The sequence below is a fragment of the Aulonocara stuartgranti genome (genome assembly GCF_965226115.1).
Source record: "Aulonocara stuartgranti genome assembly, chromosome: 1".
Classification (NCBI taxonomy): Eukaryota; Metazoa; Chordata; class Actinopteri; order Cichliformes; family Cichlidae; genus Aulonocara; species Aulonocara stuartgranti.
In genome coordinates, this window is record NC_138939.1 from 22,784,843 (window position 1) to 22,803,986 (window position 19,144).

General features: G+C 39.1%; 1 protein-coding gene across 1 annotated transcript in view; it reads left to right on the forward strand.

The window, feature by feature from the left end:
* Positions 1-19,144, forward strand: part of mybpc3 (myosin binding protein C3) — a 33,062-nt gene that overhangs the window by 1,183 nt on the left and 12,735 nt on the right. The window contains exons 2-16 of the mRNA XM_082533506.1: positions 3,618-3,713; positions 4,744-4,821; positions 5,113-5,261; positions 5,732-5,849; positions 6,027-6,075; positions 8,406-8,465; positions 10,905-11,068; positions 11,163-11,295; positions 12,908-13,032; positions 13,136-13,241; positions 15,599-15,765; positions 17,115-17,280; positions 17,368-17,474; positions 17,589-17,618; positions 17,703-17,842. Coding sequence (XP_082389632.1) covers positions 3,618-3,713; positions 4,744-4,821; positions 5,113-5,261; positions 5,732-5,849; positions 6,027-6,075; positions 8,406-8,465; positions 10,905-11,068; positions 11,163-11,295; positions 12,908-13,032; positions 13,136-13,241; positions 15,599-15,765; positions 17,115-17,280; positions 17,368-17,474; positions 17,589-17,618; positions 17,703-17,842 — 1,688 coding nt within the window. The remainder of the gene's footprint in view (positions 1-3,617; positions 3,714-4,743; positions 4,822-5,112; positions 5,262-5,731; positions 5,850-6,026; positions 6,076-8,405; positions 8,466-10,904; positions 11,069-11,162; positions 11,296-12,907; positions 13,033-13,135; positions 13,242-15,598; positions 15,766-17,114; positions 17,281-17,367; positions 17,475-17,588; positions 17,619-17,702; positions 17,843-19,144) is intronic.

The window sequence follows — 19,144 nt, forward strand, 5'->3', positions numbered from 1 at the left end:
CAGGACAAATTGTCTTGAGCCCATAACATTACTGACAATTACTATCAGTACAGTGCGGTCAATAAGATTGTTTTCAGTCAAACATTTAAAGACAAGAATAAATACAGCAACAACATTAAGAAAAGCTGTAATAATATATAAATGAACACATTTGGCTGCAGAAGGTGCATTCAGCTCAATCCTAACCTTTAACACTAATCACTTGTTAATGTGATTGAATTAAACAGAGATTAAACTGTAAATGCCAACATTTAACCCGGTCATCGTGAGATTCAGCTGAAATAATTTGCTAAACATATCCAAAAATAAGGTGAAATTAGGTTTAAAAGACCACTAATCAGCTTTACAATTACTAAAATTCTCTAAAAATAAAACTCAAGGGAGTCTATTTGACCTTAAAGCCAGACAGCAGTATGAAAATTAGAACAGTACAGATGATTGACAACATGACAAGAAGGGCACATTATTCTTCCTCTCCCTTTAAAGTCACAAAAATAGCATCCAGCTAATCCCTCAACTATGATACCTGCAACCCCTGTTGCAGCTTAAGCCTGCCAGCCTCATTTATTAGTCCAGTACATATGCATCCTATATTTAAACTCATACTTGCGGGGCCATCTGTTAACATGTGGAGGGCTTTTTTTTTTCTTTTTTTGGTTTGTGTGTGGTTTGGTGAGGACTCGCTGAAAACTGTCCGCCTGCATTACGCCAGCACAAAGTGTGCGATTCATAACCGTTAAACCATTAAACATGTCAGTCAGTCGTGTCAGTCACGCTCCCTGTTTTTAGGCTTCTTGTAAAGATGACAAACACTTAAGAGTTGCTGAAGAAATTTTTTCAGTCTTTCAGATTAAAAGTGTTTAGCTTGTACACATACAGTACAGCACTGTTAATGCTTGTTCACGTTCCAGAATGTGCTCCGGAATTCATTTTTGTCTTCTAACTTGATGTTTGTGCTCTGACAGGATCTGTGTGGAGTGGCAAAAGGCAAATTTATTGGTTTTCAGTTAGCCCCACCCAGTGTGCTGTGGACTGTACAACATTTTTCACCCTGGGCAGCCATGCTGAGCTCATGACTCTTCTAGCTTTGCTGACATATTCATACTTATTGTTGCCCCCATATGTCTTGTTCTTTCTTCAGAATTTCTTCGGGCATGATCTTTGTTTTTTGAGCAGAGAGAAATTAACCAGATGAAAAAAAGTTTAAATAATGTCAAATCTCACAGATATTTGTCATTTAGTGTTTTTACAGCATGATCAAATTCTAATCACTGAATTGTCGGTGAGATGATGGTATCTGTGTTCACTGCTGGCCTGGCAGCATATGAGCTTTAAAGAAAGAAAGTTAAATTGACACATCAAAGGTTTGCTTTTAATTTCCAACCCACCCTCCCCAGTTTCAGCATTTGCCAGGAAACCAAAGACTCAGGAGGCAGAAGAGGGGTCCTCTGTGATCTTTGAGGCAGAGACCGAAAAGCCAGACGCTAAAGTAAAATGGCAGTGCAACTCAAAGGACATTGCCAGCGACAGCAAATACATTATTGCAGCCGACGGGAACAAGCACTCGCTCACTATAAAAGTTATTACCAAAGAAGACGCCAGTGTCTACGCAGTGATCGCTGGGGGCTCAAAGGTCAAATTTGAATTGAAGGTGGTGTCTCAACCAGGTGGGAGATTGCGATGCTGCTGCTGTGCATTTGAGGTCTCTGTGTGCTCACCTACGGGCTGTAATGTCATCACTGTGCACAAAGCAAAATGGAGCACTCGATGCAGAAAACCACTGAAGCAGTAAATAGTTGACACACTGCATGCACTTGATGTTTCTGCACATTCTGACAGCACCCTCTGACAGTACTCAAAACCAGATCGCTGAAACAGCTTGTATGCTGTGCATTTGAGAGATGTTTGCTTTAAAAGGATCAGTTTGACATTTTGGGGAATGCATCATTTCTTTTCCTGTCGAGAATTAAGTTAGAAGATTGATGAAACTCTCGTATTTGACAGCTAGATTCAAGGTTATAGTCAGCAGACAGCTGGCTTAGCATATAACTCATACTGTATTAAGGGCAGCTACCTTGACTCGGTCCAAAGATTAAAAAAAAACATCAGACCACCTGTGCATGAAAGGGCACCTCTATAGCTCACTGTGAAGTTGCTGGGGAACCAGAAATGACTGTGTCGAACTTTGTCTTGACCTTTTTTAAAAAGAGACATCTATAAAGGTTTAGACCCTCAGAAGTGGCCAATTGTTATGTGGTTAAATGTGTTTTGTAGTTGTGCATACAAACTTAGGAGAGGCATTCTTATGGGGCTAGAGTAATCAACTTAAAAACTTGTTTTGTGTTCTGTTGTCTGTCGTCACACTGTGTTTTCCCCAAACATGACATTGTGATTTTTTAACACATCAAAAGATCCTACTGAAACTACATGAGAACCTACGTGGTCCACTAAATCAAAAATAATTGTCCCAGAAGGGACTTGAACACTAGTCAGCTGGCGTAAGGGTCTGTGACATTTGGCTTTGTCGCTATAACTGGAAACAGGCCTTCATGTTGTTTCAGTAAGACTTAAATTGTACATAACAGATGGTGGAGAGAGAGAGAGAAGTCATCCAAGCCAGTGGTCGGATGACTCGTTGTAACGTGACTAGAAATTACACAGCTTCCTTCAGTTAGTTGCATGCCTGTGTCCTGGGGACTGTTGTCTCTAAATACAAATGATATTACAACAGCAAGTTTATTTCCCAAAAAGTCCAGCTCTTCATTTGAGGCCGTGAACACACCTACTCACTCGTTTAACTTCACTCCTTTTGTCCTGTATTTTATCGCACCTGCACAGCACTCTAATGTACATTGAGATGATTGCCAAGTGTGTCACGGAGCAACATTTGTGCTATTGCATTTGTGTTCGTTTATCAGTGTGGCCCTTTGGCTTTAGTAAGATGTAAACAAATGTCAAAGAAAGACAGCGGCCAAAGTGCCCAGTGTGCTATAAGGGACTGGCCACAGCTGTCTGGGGCTCATATCAAAGCCACCTTTACTCTGTTTGCATGACGACCTTGACCCACACCAACGCATTATTTCCTCATGAGTAACCACCACTTGACTGGCACTGAGGAAAGGCATGAGAGGCAGCTGATAACACATGGAAAGTCAGCGGGCCTTTAAAAAATGATAAGATAAAAATATTTTGGTGATGAATGTTGGCCAGATACCTTTGTGGAGATAGGTTAATTGAAAAATCTAAATTGCCCATAGGTGTGAATGCAGGAGTGAATGTGAGTGCGAATAGTTGTCTGTCCCAGTGTGTTAGCCCTGCGACAGACTAGCGACCTGTCCAGGGTGTACTCCGCCTCTCGCCCTATGACAGCTGGGATAGGCTCCAGCGCCCCCCGCGACCCTGAAAATGATAAGCGGAAGCGACTGGATGAATGTTGGCCAGAGAGTTTTTGTTGACAAAACACAAAAATGTTTTCACCTCTCGTATTATTTATGTTGTTTCAAAGACTAAAAACTCACTGTTTGGAGCTGATTCTTTGTTGAGAGGGGAACAGTGAATGGACTAAACGTATGATTGTCGTTTCTCTGTGCCTCTCAAATGTTTCTTGCTATCTTCAGCTGAGGCCCCTGCTGATGGAAAACCAGAACAAGCCCCTTCTCAGCCTGCAGTAGCCCCAGTACAAGAAGAAACTCCTGCCCCAGCACAAGCTGAGGGTAAGTTCATTTTTATCACTCAGTGATTCCTTTGTTCTCTTACCAGCTGTCCATTTTTATAAAATATGCTGTGAAAATCATTCCCCGAATGCTCAAAAATGCCCCCAAATATCCCATAACTGTACATGTGTACTCCACAAAGACTTTGAAAACAGCTGCCATTTGTAAGAAAAGGCATTGCCTGGATGCTATTTTAAGTTTTGCACATGCTATGTTTAAAGAAAAGGTCTCCAAGGTCCTGTAATTCCATGTAGCAGGGTGGATAAATACAGGACCCCTCAGACTTTTTAATGACCTTCTTTTAAAGAGGATTTCACATTTATTTTTACTGTAGTAGAGTAATGTCAGATCAAAAATTGTCATATTCTATTTAACAACAACAGCAGAAAGTTGAATGGTTTATGTCATGTGCCTCTATGTGACAAGTGCATTAAGGAGGCAAATACAGGACACAGGAAATAACCTCAAACAATCAGCAAATCCAAACATTTGCCAGTGAAAAGTTGCCAGAAAACATTAGAATGAACCTCAAAGACAGTGAGCAAGTTTACTCAACAAAGGGCAAAAGGCGACTAAGACAAGACAGATGCAGAGGGATGATTGGGGCAAAGAGGACATACAGCTGAACTGGACAAGACAAGAGATGAGAGACTACCACAATAAAACAGGAAGTAACACAGGCACAACAACAGCCACACACAGAGACTTGACAACCTGACATGAGGAACAATATAGTGACCACAACAGTAACTGAAACTAAAAACCCAAGCGTGAACACGAATTAACATGCACAAAGCTGAAAAACAAAACAATAATAAACAATTTAGGAATGACCCCGAGGATCATAAACAGAACACGAGGGACCGAAATATAAAAAAGATTGGGTCAGCAGCCCAGGACCATGATAGGTTTGCCTTAACTCTCAGAGCTAAGCTAATCATGTGCTATTTTCAACATAATGAAAAACCCAAACATTTTTATAATTGAAGTTTATGCTGTAGCATTGTATTTTAATCCCGTCGGTTTTCAGATGCACATCCTCCAGACACCAGACAGGACCTGACTGGACTCTTCACAGAGAAACCTCAGAGTGGAGAAGTCACTGTAGGTGAGTGGCTTCAAAATACAGGATATAAAATTAAATACATTTAATCCTTAATCTAATCCCACAGAATTAACCAGCTATGTATAGGAAGGGTGGACACACAAAAGCAAAGATACTTGTAATGAAAATACTTAAAAAGTAGAATATTGTATCCTTTTAATAAAAAACAAAAAGAAGCTATATCGCACAATGAATGTAATGTGTATAATGTGCGCTCAGTAAGATGATCATTTGTAGAAAAGGCAAAGATGCCATCAGATATGAGAATCAAATCCAAGCCTTGTTTTCACACAGGTGAAAACATCACTTTTGTGGCTAAAGTGAACGCTGAGTCGCTGCTGAAGAAACCCACGGTCAAATGGTTCAAAGGGAAGTGGATGGACCTTGCCAGCAAGTCTGGAAAACACCTGCAACTGAAGGAGACATATGACCGCAACACCAAGGTGGGCTAATGCTAAAAAGACATCACAACAAGCAACACTAGAAGAAATTTGGAATAACATATGTTAAAAGCTATGCTTCCGTTCAAGGAACACACAAACGCAAGGGCTCATGTTGTTTGTCACTAAAATGACCTTAAGGCTGGAATATGTAGCATTTCACGCTGAAGCAACCGACATGTTTTGCAAGTCCTGCCCTTCTCACTCTCAGTTGGGCAACATCTTGCCTCAGGCATTTATCCTGAAAGCACGACAAACCACAGGCACGCTATCTTCGAGGTAATGACACAGCAGTGACACATCTAACCTGTTCGGAAACCCAGAACTTCAGGGAAACTTAGAGATTTCAAAGGAAAGGAGGCAGGGAAAATCAGCAGACACCTTCCTAAAAACATCCCACATACACACAGCAAAACACATTATATCTCCAAACACATTAAATCTCACATCTCTTTGCACACATGTGATTGCAGGTCTACACATTTGAGATGCACATCATTGCTGCCAAGGCTAACTTTGCTGGAGGTTATAGATGTGAGGTTTCATCCAAGGATAAGTTTGACAGCTGCAACTTTGACCTCACTGTTCATGGTGAGTGTCCTTATTTTATTAATGTGACCCTCTTTTTATAATACATACACACACACACACACACACACACACACACACACACACACACACACACACACACACACACACACACAAACATATATATATACATGTATACATGCACCACAGTGATTTATGGTATTGGACACTTTCTTTCAGAGGCTCGTGCTCCAGAGGGCCTGGATATAAGAGCAGCTTTCAGACGCACGTAAGTTTTATTTAAAAAAATTAAATTAAATAATAATATATGTCATTCCAAGAATAAACAAAGTGATGTGACATTTTTAAAAAGATTTTAAAAAGTAAATTGTTTATATGAGTTGTTCATTGAGAGTTTAACTTCCTCATCCCATTTCTTTAATGTCACAGCTATAAAATTCACATTCCCTTTATAAAACTATTTATAATCCAGTAATCAGTCACACTTTTTCTTCAATTTTGTATTACCAGGCTGACTATATTTTAATAAAAGTGAAATATTGTCATATGTGAAGGGTACATTTTGATACATTTTTTGTGATCTGTTTTCTGTAATCTCGTTTTATAATCAGAAAACCATTTTATTTTGGATTTGTTTCATATGAACAAACCAGTTTTTGCCCTCTGTAGAAAAATACAGAATATTTCTAAACAGTCTAAAGATGGCTATTTAAAGGAAGGACTGAATTATTTCATTAGATGAGCTGGATTAATTACTTCTGCATGTTTTCGGTAGATAACAGAAACACTGAAAACCACTTAAGTACCCATAGGCAGATATATTTTTGCACATGCTTTAAATCAGAGTCAATGGGGAACAAAACTGCAGCCATCACTTTGCCGTCAGCTTTGTGTATGATAGCGAGGACTCAGTACATTATAAAGTCAATGCACAAGTACAGTTGCTAATAAACTGCAGTGGATTATTGCTGTCTGTGAAAAATAACTGTGGAAATGCTAACCTGTCAGGAGTGAAGGCGGTAAGAAGAGAAGTGGACCAGGAGCAAGGTAGTAAAAGTGTTTGTTGCAGCAATTGAGGCCTGTATTCAAACTCTGAGGACTTTGTTAAAGAACAGAGAAATCAGGATGCAGATCAGAGACTCCTCTCTCTTCTGCAGCCTGCCTTTTCTCTGCCAAACAAACCCAGTGTTGTGAATGATACGGCCTCCCTTTTGCAGATTTTTGAGAACGACAACAGAAGGAAGACCTTGAGAGAGAGCTAAGTGTGGGACTCAAATTCAAAATCCAGAATGCAACTGCTAATTATAGCTGCGATTGTGTTAATCTTCGGCTCTCCATATGTGGAGATTTGAGCTATTAAACTGTTAAGTGACATGCCGCTAGTTGCATCTGTCAGCTCCCTCTGATCTCCTCCTGGGTCTTCATCAAAACACCAAAGCCAGCTGCACAAACAGCTACATGGCAGAGTGAAATTGGACGGTGGTTTGATCATACTGAAAGTGCAGGATGTGCTAAGACACAGGCTTTTCAGTAGCCGAGCTCTTCCATAAGAGGTTGCCACACAGAGGAAGTGCAGCTATGGTGTGTTGTAACTCCACCGCATAAACCAGAGACTCACCTTCTAATCCTGCTGCCGGGTCACAGGCAGGAGACAAATACACAGTCACGTCTACTGTGCCCTTGTTTTTATCTGTTATCCCACTCATGAGCAGCAAACAGAGCCTATACCGTACGGTGACTTGTGTTTGCTTTAACCTTCAGTGTTTTGCTTTGTTCTTGCGTGAATGAATGCTGCTGCTCATGGCTTGAAGAACAGTTCTATAGTTTTGGGAAATACAACTTTTTGACTTTGTTTCCAGAAATGAAGTAAAGTTATCCTAATGTAACAAGAATGGAAGGAGATGTAAACGGCTTGCCTCGATGCCTTAGGCATGACTGGCTTTGCTGTTTTGCTCTTTGTTAAAAGATGCTGGTATAAGACAGATACAGCCATTCTGCAAAAACAAGAACACCATCTTGTGTAATTTCTAAACTTCCATGCAGTAAACTATTTGAGTTTCAGCAGGGATTATAGTCACATTCAGATGCACACTGGCAGCTGTGGGCACCACAGTTGAGCAGTTATTCCTGTTAAACTTTTCCAAGTCTGCTTCGAGTCCGGCTGGACTCATGAAGCCGGTATGCAGTATTTGTGGAGCTTTGTGGATAAGTTTCCACCTACAATAACTGGACCAAACAGACCCCGACCCCCCTGACTACACCAGCATAAATAAATGTGTATTTCCCAAAATGAAAGCTGCTTCCTTAAACATGGCAACATCTGTCTTTCCAGACAAAAACATCTGCCTGCACTTCACATCTTTCCATTTGTTTTCTTTTAGTTTCGGCGTGTCCAATCCAGTTTTTTTTCTTCCAACATTTTGATATGCAAGTCTCTCCCTTGCATATTCGAGTAAACAGGAAATGATTTACCGAGTCTGGGAATGTGGATTTGTTTTATTTAAAATAGACTATTTCTGTTTAGTAATAACATTTACTTATTGAAGAAATGAGAAAAAGGTAACCTACTGGGTTGTTGATATTTTCTGATTCCTGCAGTAGCACAGACGGAAATGATGACTCAGGAGAGCTGGACTTCAGTACTCTATTAAAAAAGAGGTAAGCAATTACAAACTAATAAACAAAAAAATTCTAATTATTTATAGTCTTTCAGCTTTTGTTGTTGTTGTTTTTTGGGGGGGGGGTTGCCCTTTATAATCTAAAACTCTCACGCTTTCATTCCTTCTGGATCTCCTTGCATCTTCAGAGAGTAAGCTACTTCTGCATTTGCAAACTAAAAGTTGGAATGATCATGGATCTGCAACCAAATAAGCCTGAACACAAACTAACAATGCACAGTGATAATTTAAGGTGGCATGATGTGTTCATTATTTCCGAGCTTATACATTTGTCTGTCACGCAGAATAGAAAAAAGTGTTACCATTTTTTAAACGTATACACATGATTTTCCATCACATAACATCCTGAGTCACTTTGTCAGATCCCATTGTTTTTCCTGACACTTTAAATAAATCCCCTGCTCACCACTGTCACAGCCCCGAAGATCATTTCACTCAGTCTATAATAAGTCTGACAATACTTCCACCTCCGTGCACCTACATTTTTCTTTGAAAGTCTTCGGGGTTAACACATGTCACATCCCTAAAATCCGCATATATGCCTCACTATGAGCAAACCCTGTGTTAAAATCCTAACAATGCATGCTTTGTTAGCATATGAGTCATTTTTGACTGACGTTGTGACTCAGGTTTAGCGTGTGCACGATTGCTTCAGTGCATTTTAACCATTGTAATGATATTTAATGTGCTTTAAAAGCATATTTCTAATTTGCTGATTGCATTGCTTTTGAAATGCTGTGTTTTAACTTTTCTGGTTTGTTTTGCCATATTTGCCTCTTGGGTTCTACCTCTGAATGAGCAGCAGTTTCTTAAAACCCTCAAATCGGTAAGAAACTGCTGACACGTTGTCTGAATGTCACTGGGAAACTTCTTGTTGTTCTGTGTTACGTGTTTTTTTTCCCCCATGACAGCAAACATTTGACTGCAATAATTAATAGTAACGCTGAAATCACAATCATTCTTAGCTGATTAAGTGCTGCTAGTCTATTACAGAAGCATAAGCAAGAGTCAGTCATTTTGACAGTATATAAAACAAATGCATAATAATTCCCCATTACATGATGCACAGAGCAGGCAGACAGAGTTAAACAAAACTTTACTCAGGAGGCAGTCTCACACCAAACAAGACATCAGCAGCAAGTAAGCAACAAGGAAACAGATGACAGGTACACAGAGGTACACAAGCAGTGTGCACAGCTTAGATCCAAGGTATGAAAAGGAGACATTCTCATTTGTAGTGAAACTGCTCTAAAGAAAAAGAAAATGCACATTTTATCTTATTTTGATACAAATATGTTGATATTAATGTTTAATGGGGATCATATTTGCTAGGGAAATTTAAGCATCTCATAGTTTTTCACATCTATAACTTTTATTAACAGTGACACTCTCATATGGAAGGTGAGCAGCGCAACTGGACTGTATAAAAGTAATGAATTTCAGGCCTCAATTATGGTGCAAGGGAAAGCTGTTTTCTCTATTTCTTTTATCTATATTATTTCTGCCTCTTTTCTGGCAGCCAGTTCTTTATTTAATGGGGTTAGGCAAGTAGTTTAGGTGCCTAAACATAACCAAATAAATAAATAAGTTCACATAAAATTTTAAAAAGTAAAAAAAGAAGAAGAAGAAATACAAAGTAGGTATATATGGAAATATAGTACTACAAGTAAGTCAAACTCTTGCCATGCCTTCACCACCACTTTAACCTTTTTTTCAATCATCAAGTTTTTTGTTGTCTTCACTACCAAATGTAATTTAGTAGCGAAGATAATACATTGTTATGAAGCAGGGTACAGGGCTGTGGTTCAGGAGGTAGAGCAAGTCATCGACTAACTGGAAGGTTAGTCATAAAATCCCTGGCTGCTCAAGTTTGATATTGAACCCTGAGTTGAAGAATGAACATGAGAGAGAAAGCATTTAGGCGAGGGGAAAAAATGCTAGTTTAAATGTGTCTGTAAATGAGACATGTTGTACAATGCACTTTGAATGCCTAAGTAGGACAAAAAAGTGCTCTATGAGAAACTGTCCATTAACATAGAAAGCCTTTCTCAGGTGGCTCAGTAATTTTGTTCATGTAGTTTGTAATACTCCTAAATTCTTGAAATTAGCTTTACAATAACTACAAAATGAGATCAAGCCCATAATGACACAACAGGAGATTACAAAACACAATCGATATCGATCTGTTTAAGCTAATCGTTAGCTACAAGTCTGTAAACAATCTACTAAAATGACTCTTGAGCGGTTGCTTGTTAGTTTTTCAGTATCGAATAATGAACTGATGCATGCGATATCAATGAATCTGACTGTGTCAGTTTTGCCAGTGTGTTACAGTGACTGTCCCTGTTTTAACAGCCTGCTTCTTTTCACTTATTTGTGTCACTCGAGTGGTTTTAACATCTCTGTCTTTGTGTGTTAGAACCGTGCAGGTGCACACAGAGACCGATGTGGATGTGTGGAACATCCTCAGCCAGGCTCCTCCTACTGAATATGAAAAGATTGCTTTTCAGTACGGAATCACCGACCTGAGGGGCATGCTCAAGAGGCTGAAGAAGATGAAGAAAGATGAAAAGAAAAGTGAAGGTTGGTGCACTGAGATAGTAGCAAAACTAACACAATTTAAATGAAAACCTAACAGAGACTGATTATTTTATTTTATTTATGCTCTGAAACACAGCTTTCCTCAAAAAGCTGGATCCTGCCTACCAAGTGTCAAAGGGCCACAAAATAAAACTGGCTGTTGAGGTTGCCAATTCAGATATTGAGGTGAAGTGGCTGAAAAACGGGCAAGAAATTCAACCAACTGGAAGGTCTGAATACACCCTACCTGTGCACCTTTGCTAAGTTTTATTTTTATAGATGCAAGTATTTTATCTTAATCAGGGCCTCATGCCTCAGTTTGCAGGGTGAGCTGAGGGATACTTAAAATGCATGCAGCCTTCTGAATGAGAAAGTGAACGCTGTTTTATTTCTAAAGTTTTAAATAACTCTGCAAAAAAATAATCTGGTTTTTAGCAGGTCTTAAAATTAGTTAAATACAATTAAAGTCAGATGAACAACAGCACATATTATATATTACACTGTGTCAGTATTTATGTAACAAAGATTAAGGTGTGATGGAAGAGGAGTGTGTGGAAAAACTAAGTAACACTTCCACAGGAATTTGATTGATCATCGGTAAATGTGAGCGGCTTTATAAAAGCAGATGTTTTGGCAGTTTCTAGATCTGGAGCATTCAGATATATTTTAACACAATGAGAAGCAGGAAAGAAAACATCAGAGATCTTAGAGAAGCTATCATTGTTGCACATCAATCTTCACTTCAAACACGTTAAAGTCTGTCATTCTGCATTGGGGAAGCGTATATTCAGTTGTAAAACATTTAAAACAGCTGCCGATTTTCCCACGAGTGGACGTCCCATCAAATTCACCCCAAGGCAGAAAATTTGGAAAAACCCAACAACTACAACTCAGACTCTTACATGTTAAATGCTAAAGTTTGTTACAGTACAATCAGAAAAAGACTGAACAAGGCTGGCTTGCTTGGAAGGGTTGCCAGGAGAAAGTCTCTTCTTTCTAAAAAGATCTTGGCAGCATGGATTAGGTTGCATAGTTGCATCTCAACAAACCACGAGACTTCTGCAACAATGTCCTCTGGACAGACGAGACCAAAGTGAAGATGTTTGGCCATGTGGTGGAGGGGGTGATGATTTAGGGTTGTTTTGCAGCCGCAGGAATTGCAGTCACTGAATCGACCATAAACTCCTTTGTGTACCAAAGTGTTCTGGAGTCAAATATGTCAAAATTGCCAAAACTGGGCCATGCAAAAGGACAATGATCAGCAAAAGAATCAAGGTGTTGCAATAATCCAGTCAAAGTCCAGACCTCATGGGCATAAATAAATGCCCACAAGCCTCAATGACCTCTATTAATGTTGCAAAAAAGTGGGTCAAAATTCCTCCACACCAATGTGAAAGCCTGATAAAGTCATACCGAAAATGATTACTTCACATTATTGCAACTAATGGTCTTTCCACAAGCTATTGAATCATGGGCTGTGCTTAGTTTTCACACACTGCTTCTGCATTTTGCAGTTCTTTTTAATGTGTTGTTGTTCATCTGAAATTCTATTTAAATTATTTTAGAAGATGCTCAGGGTGGCTTTTTATTATATTCTGTTGCAAAACTTTAGGAAGAACATACTTAACTATATTACTGATTGTTTTTCATTTCTCTCTTTTGCCTCTCCATGACCAACTTCCCTAATTTGTGCCTTTATTGCGTCATTTGGTTAAATCGATAGCAAGTAAGTGTCATAAGTAATACAAAACATTTCCTTTCCTTCTCACACGCTATATTGTGGTTTTAAAAAACAAATAAAAACAGTGTTTTCATTGTGTGATAATCTTCCTCCCTGTCAAGGTACATATTTGAGAGTGTTGGCAACATGCGGTACCTCACCATCAACCACTGCTCCCTGGCAGATGATGCAGCGTATTCCTGTAAAGTGGGAGATGAGAAGTGCACCACTGAGCTCTTTGTTAAAGGTATTTGATGTTTTGAGAACATTCACAGCATACCCGTTCCAGCACAGGTATGCAAAAACAGAGATGTTCAGCTAAATCACATGTTCTTATCTGTTTTGTGCAGAGCCTCCTGTCCTGGTAGTGAAAAATCTGGAGGATCAGATGGTCATGAAGGGTGAGCGGGTGGAGTTAGAGTGTGAAGTCTCAGAGGAAGGAGCAAATGTTAAATGGTTAGATGTTTTTCTTTACACTCATGGCTAAGCAGCCAGTAACTGATCATCCATGTCCCAATTTATAAAAAAAAAGTGAATAATCATTATTAAATAAAATAAATGAATCATGACTGAATAAAAAAGTATTCAAAGTGCCATCTACCATTAAATTATATTTAATCGGGTTAAATTTAGGCTCTCTTTTAATTTGCTGGATCCTTAACAGTTGCTCAGACACCCCACAGATGGCATCTGAGGATGTCATGTCTGCAGATAGATACCAGGCTTCAGAGACTGTGAAATGTTGCTACAAGCTGTGAATTATCATCTCAATGAAAAGGTTGCATGAGCCATTCAGTATGTCCCTCATGACCTTTACCCGAAGAAGAAAGTTGCTGCTACAAATGTATACAAGATATTATTGTCTGGCCAGTGTAGGTTTGTTGAAACAAAGTACAAAGATTAAATGTATCAGATATAATAATAATAATAATAATAATAATAATAATAATAATAATAATAATATATTTTATTTAAAAATAGCACCTTTCAAAGTACCCAAGGACACTGTACAACAGATAAAACACAGAAACTGGAAATATACACAATAATAAGAATAACAGATAAAAGATATACCACCTCTGTATTACAGTTCTCTGTGGTTCTATGTATTCCTGAATTACCTGTTAATCTGAAAGGTCACCTTGTGTATTTAATGGAGTGATGCAAGTAGACCTAAACCTGCCAGTAAATTGAGTGAAGGAAATGTGTGATTGTGTAACTAAAATGCAAAAAAACAAAAAGAAACAGGTGGTTGTAACAAAGTGAGAATCATCTGAAAGTTCCAACTTTTGCTAAAGCGATAAAATAAGTGTATAACACAGGACTGCAGCCAAAATGCTTCAAACAAATAGTCAAACCTGAATTCTTTTGCAAAAATGGCCCAAACTGGCATGTGTATTAATTTGTACATGGTCCATCTAACTAAACAATGTATCCCATTTGTTGAAGTTGGGCTCATGTGAATTCAAATTGGATCAATTCTGAAATGCAATGTAAACTTTCTAACTTAAGATATTGTCTTTATTTCACCTATTGACCTGTACTCTGACCTTGGATTCTGGAAGCAGGAAATCTGTAATGTTGCAATGTAAAGTTACATGTTGTTTAAACATGTAACCATAATCAGACATGTTGCTAAGTGATGAAACCAACGCGTGTGTCATAATATTTTTAAGTGATGAAACAGATGAAATTTCTAAATGTCAAAACATCCCACAGGTCAGTGCTAAACCACCTAACATTGAAATATTAATCATTCAAGCTCTTTTATCTCAAGGGATGACTCAGTCATGTGTCTAAACATAGCAGGCAACTAAGCAAAGAAGTAATTTTAACTGTAACTCTTTAAGCTTTTTGCTACTAGCAGCCTGTTGCAAAAATAAGTAGTTTGTGGTGCGTGGTATGCAGTGTGTTCTTAAAAAATCTGAGGAATTTGGGCAAGTGGAGGACAAAAAAAGAAAGAACCTGCCTTAAAAAAATGTCTGCAGTAGATTAACAATATCTCACAGTCGTGTCCTTAAGATACAGGGGAAATGTCAGCTAAGCCCTGACACTGGCCCTTCAGTTGATCAGTCTAGTGTTCATCAAATCCTCATCACAAATGGTCTCGGTGGAAGTTTGGCTGACAAGAAGTCATTCTTGAGGAAGTGAAACAGGATAAAAAGAAGCCTGAGATTAGCGAGTTTACCTCAGTTGGACAGAAAGTAAGGTCTGATGAAGTGATGAATCCATATTAAAATTTGTGGGTACAAATAATCATCAGTGCATATGGAGGAGGTCAGGAGAGAGCTTCAACAGTGAGTATCTGCAGCCATCTGTAAAGCACGGTGGAGGCTCTGTCATGGTTTTGGGACTGCATTTCAGCCAATGGTGTTGGGGATCTTGTCAAAATGGAGAAAGATTGATGAATTAAATACTGATTAAATACAGAAAAGTATCCTCAGATTTTGATTTAGTGTGCAGTGCCAACTTACTTACTGTGATTTTGCCTTATGCTACATTTCCACATATGTTGGCACATGGTTTAGTAACATGTTTCACCATCTATTTACCATTTTCCTAGCAACATATTATGTACTGTACATAATATGATGCAAAATGTAACAAAAATCTAACGTCTAGCCAATTAGCTGTTTTAATTGTCATACTAGGATTCAGTGACATCAACATCCACAAGACGTAGTGCATTTTACCTCAAAAGTAGGCAACCTCTGAAAAATGGTTGAGCAGTGTAACTAGCTCTTTTTATCTGAAACGTTTCACCATGTTTGTTGATCATATTAATTTTAATTGTGGTTTTAATTTCTGTTCAGGGAGAAAGATGGTGTGGAGCTGACAAGAGACGAATCTTTCAAGTATCGCTTCAAGAAAGACGGCTGCAAGCATGTGCTGATCATTAACGAGGCCACCAAAGAAGACTGTGGCCACTACAAGGTTAAAACAAACGGTGGCGAATCTGTGGCAGAAGTCCTGGTGCAGGGTGAGTGTCAGTTACGCCGTACAAACCATATGAACCATTTTTGTCAGTGATGAATTTTTCAAGGACGTATTCCCATACCTTACCAATAGCTCCGTGGCCTTGCCACTCTTGGTATGTGGTCTATCTTTAGGATATAGCACCTATCATTGTCCCAAGGTTGCTCCACAGATGTAAGAGCACATGTAAGCTAAAGTTAGAAGACATATATCACCTAAAGGGCAAAGAGTACTTTGTGGTTTGAAAGTATGTTTTATTATTAGATGGTAGATTTTCCTCTAGTACCAAGTCACAGCAGCTCGGTGATGCTGATGTAGGATCCCCGCTGGGCACAACTGAATTTTGTAAGTCTCCTTTTGAGAAATTAGTTAGATTTGGAACTTTTTTTTTCAATAACATGATGGTCTTTGGTATATTTAAGACAAGTGTCTCTTTGAAGGTGATTAGATGTTTTATTTTTAATTCCACAGGTGATCTAGAAATAATGGATGGAGACTGTTCAAACTCATCCATACACGGACGTAGGCAAAATTCATTAAGAAAAATCTAGTTAGTTTTCCCTGTAACCATTTTAGCACCATTATCTGACAGAACAAAACATTCATCAAAATCCCTCTAAAAGAAAAGATTATCACACAATGGTCATCAACATCTGCTTAAAATTTCTTCGCATTATATTGAATATGCATGCTCTCTCCTTTGCATATGTTGTTTTTTGTGTGTGTGTGTGTGTGTGTGTGTGTGTGTGTGTGTGTGTGTGTGTGTGTGTGTGTGTTTCAGAGGTGTGTGTAGATATAAACCTGATCTTTGCCTCTTTGTTGGCGAGCCTGCCAAGAAATACCAGCTGCTATCGTGTTGCAGGGATCAACACCTCAGTCCACAGTAGAGCTCCCATTATAATGCCATTGGACATTCCCATCATATATGCCCTACCTAGCAGTGAGCTGACGTGAAACTGTTGTAACCTTTAAAAGGAGCGCGGTGTGAGATATCTCACCCAGATAACAATTTCCCTGGGACAACTTTAATAACCCTCTTGTACATTATTTCATCTGATATACAGTAATAACCCGAAGCTCCTGCATATGGTCCTCATATCCTCATATCTTGCCACTTTATTTTCTACTATAAATCTAATTAACTATTCCTCTTGTGTCTGTAGCTAAGATACAACACACAGAGGAGACCCTCATGCTCAAAATCATTATCACATTATCCACGCGTACAGTCGCTGGAGCTTTTATTTTTTTTAATCATATTATCCTCACAAGCTATCAACTAAACCTGGCGTCTCATAAAGCAGAAGGCCTGCTGTTATCTGCACTCTGAGCCTGTGTTTTCTGAACATGTAGAGAAAGAGCTGGAAGTCTACCAGAGCATCGCAGACCTCACAGTGAAGGCAAAAGATCAGGCGGTTTTCAAGTGCGAGGTGTCAGATGAGAACGTGAGGGGAACCTGGTACAAGAATGGCGTCGAAGTCAAGCCTGATGCCAGAGTGAACATCACGCATATTGGCAGGTGAGGACATGTTTGCACGTGGTAATGCGTGTTCGGTATGCTGCCTGCACTCCATGACGCCACAAGCTAAAGTTTTTGACCCCGTAGGATCCACAAACTGACCATTGATGACGTCAAACCGGAGGATGAGGGGGACTACACATTTGTGCCAGATGGCTATGCTTTCAATCTCTCTGCTAAACTAAATTTCTTGGGTAAAATGTGTGCTTTTATATTCTTACACTTTAAAATTAGAGTCTCTTTAGAGACTCACATGTTCAAATTTTACTTAAATAACTTATTTAATTGTTTTTTTCTTGATTTCCAAGAGGTGAAGATTGATTATGTGCCACGCCAAGGTACACAGCCACCAACTTACGCAGATTGTACCAGTCATAATACAAAATATTTTTCCATTTTAACCATTTACATTACGTTCACAGATCCTCCTAAGATCCACTTAGACTGTATGGGTCGCACCGCCGAGTCAACCATTGTGGCGGTGGCTGGCAACAAACTACGTCTGGACGTCCCCATCACTGGAGACCCAGCTCCAACAGTGATCTGGACCAAAGGAGAAAAGGTAAGACAAATGGAAGGCTTGTGCTATTAATCATTAATTAAGACATGTGCCACCAGTCCAGAGTTATATAGGTAAGATTTGAAATCTGGAAAAAAAAAACCCACTTCATTCATTACCAAAGACACACTGATCAATTACAACATTAAATCACCTACGTGACAGCTTACAGGTCACTGTTGTGCCACCAAAACTGTTCTGACCCAGGTGAGACCTCCGAGGTTGGATAGCGGAGCCTACAAGCTCAATTTGATTGAGATACAGGGATCTCAGAAGCCAGGAAAAAAGATCTTTTTGTTTGGTTTTGCTGGGTGAGGTGGCTGGCTGCCATCGGGGAGTGCTATCATCATGGGGGTGCATGTCCTTAAATAATGTAACTGCAGTGCAATGAGAAGATGAATGTTGTTCATTTTACCTGTCTGCAGTTTCAGTGTTGTAGCTGATTAGTTTATATTTGTAGCTGATTATTTTATATTTGAAAGACATACTAATACTGCATTTTAAAAATGAATGCAACAATATGTTACATGCTTCCAATATTAAACAAGCCAAGGAAGTATATTTTCATCAAATTGCTTTTGATAATCTAAAGTGGAACAGGCTAGTTCTTCCATATTCCATATTCCATTCCTCCCTGCTTTGGCTTGTAAACTTTGATGCTTTCACCGAGCCGAGTAAGCACAGTGCTGCTAATGGCTTCCAACAGTGATGCTAGCTGTAGTTTGCAAGTCTTTGATTTGAGGGGACCCTCTCTGTCCTCTTTGGCTTTTAAGGCTTTGCTCTGCTCAAATGTAGGCTAGTTCTGTAAAACCCGGTGGAGATGACAAAGGAGGGCATACAACCTCTTGGACCACGAAGGATGGGGAAGTAAGTGTACTTTTCATTATATGCTTATTTTTTGTTTGTTTTTTTTCACTCACGCCAGCACTGCCAGCGCATGCCTCAGTTTCTACGCATGTGCACTTGCTGACCTTTACAAGCTTTTGTGACACATAAACAGTAACGTCACATGTCATGCATTTAGATTTGCAAATGTATTGTAGAAATGTGCTGTAAACCTGCTGTCTTACAGCTTGAGCTTTGAAAAGACTTTAACAAGAAAACCTCAAAGAGCAGAAGTAACAATTGTAAACTAATACATGGATTTTCTTAAAAACACTTTCTCCAGTGAATACCATGGTTTTTTCCTTCCTCTGTGTCAGTTTTAAACACTAAGAACAGGATAAAACTGCATGCAGAGTTCATCCATGTCACTAAGGTAAGAGCATGTTATGACTCTTCCCTAAGACAGACAGAGGGCACAGG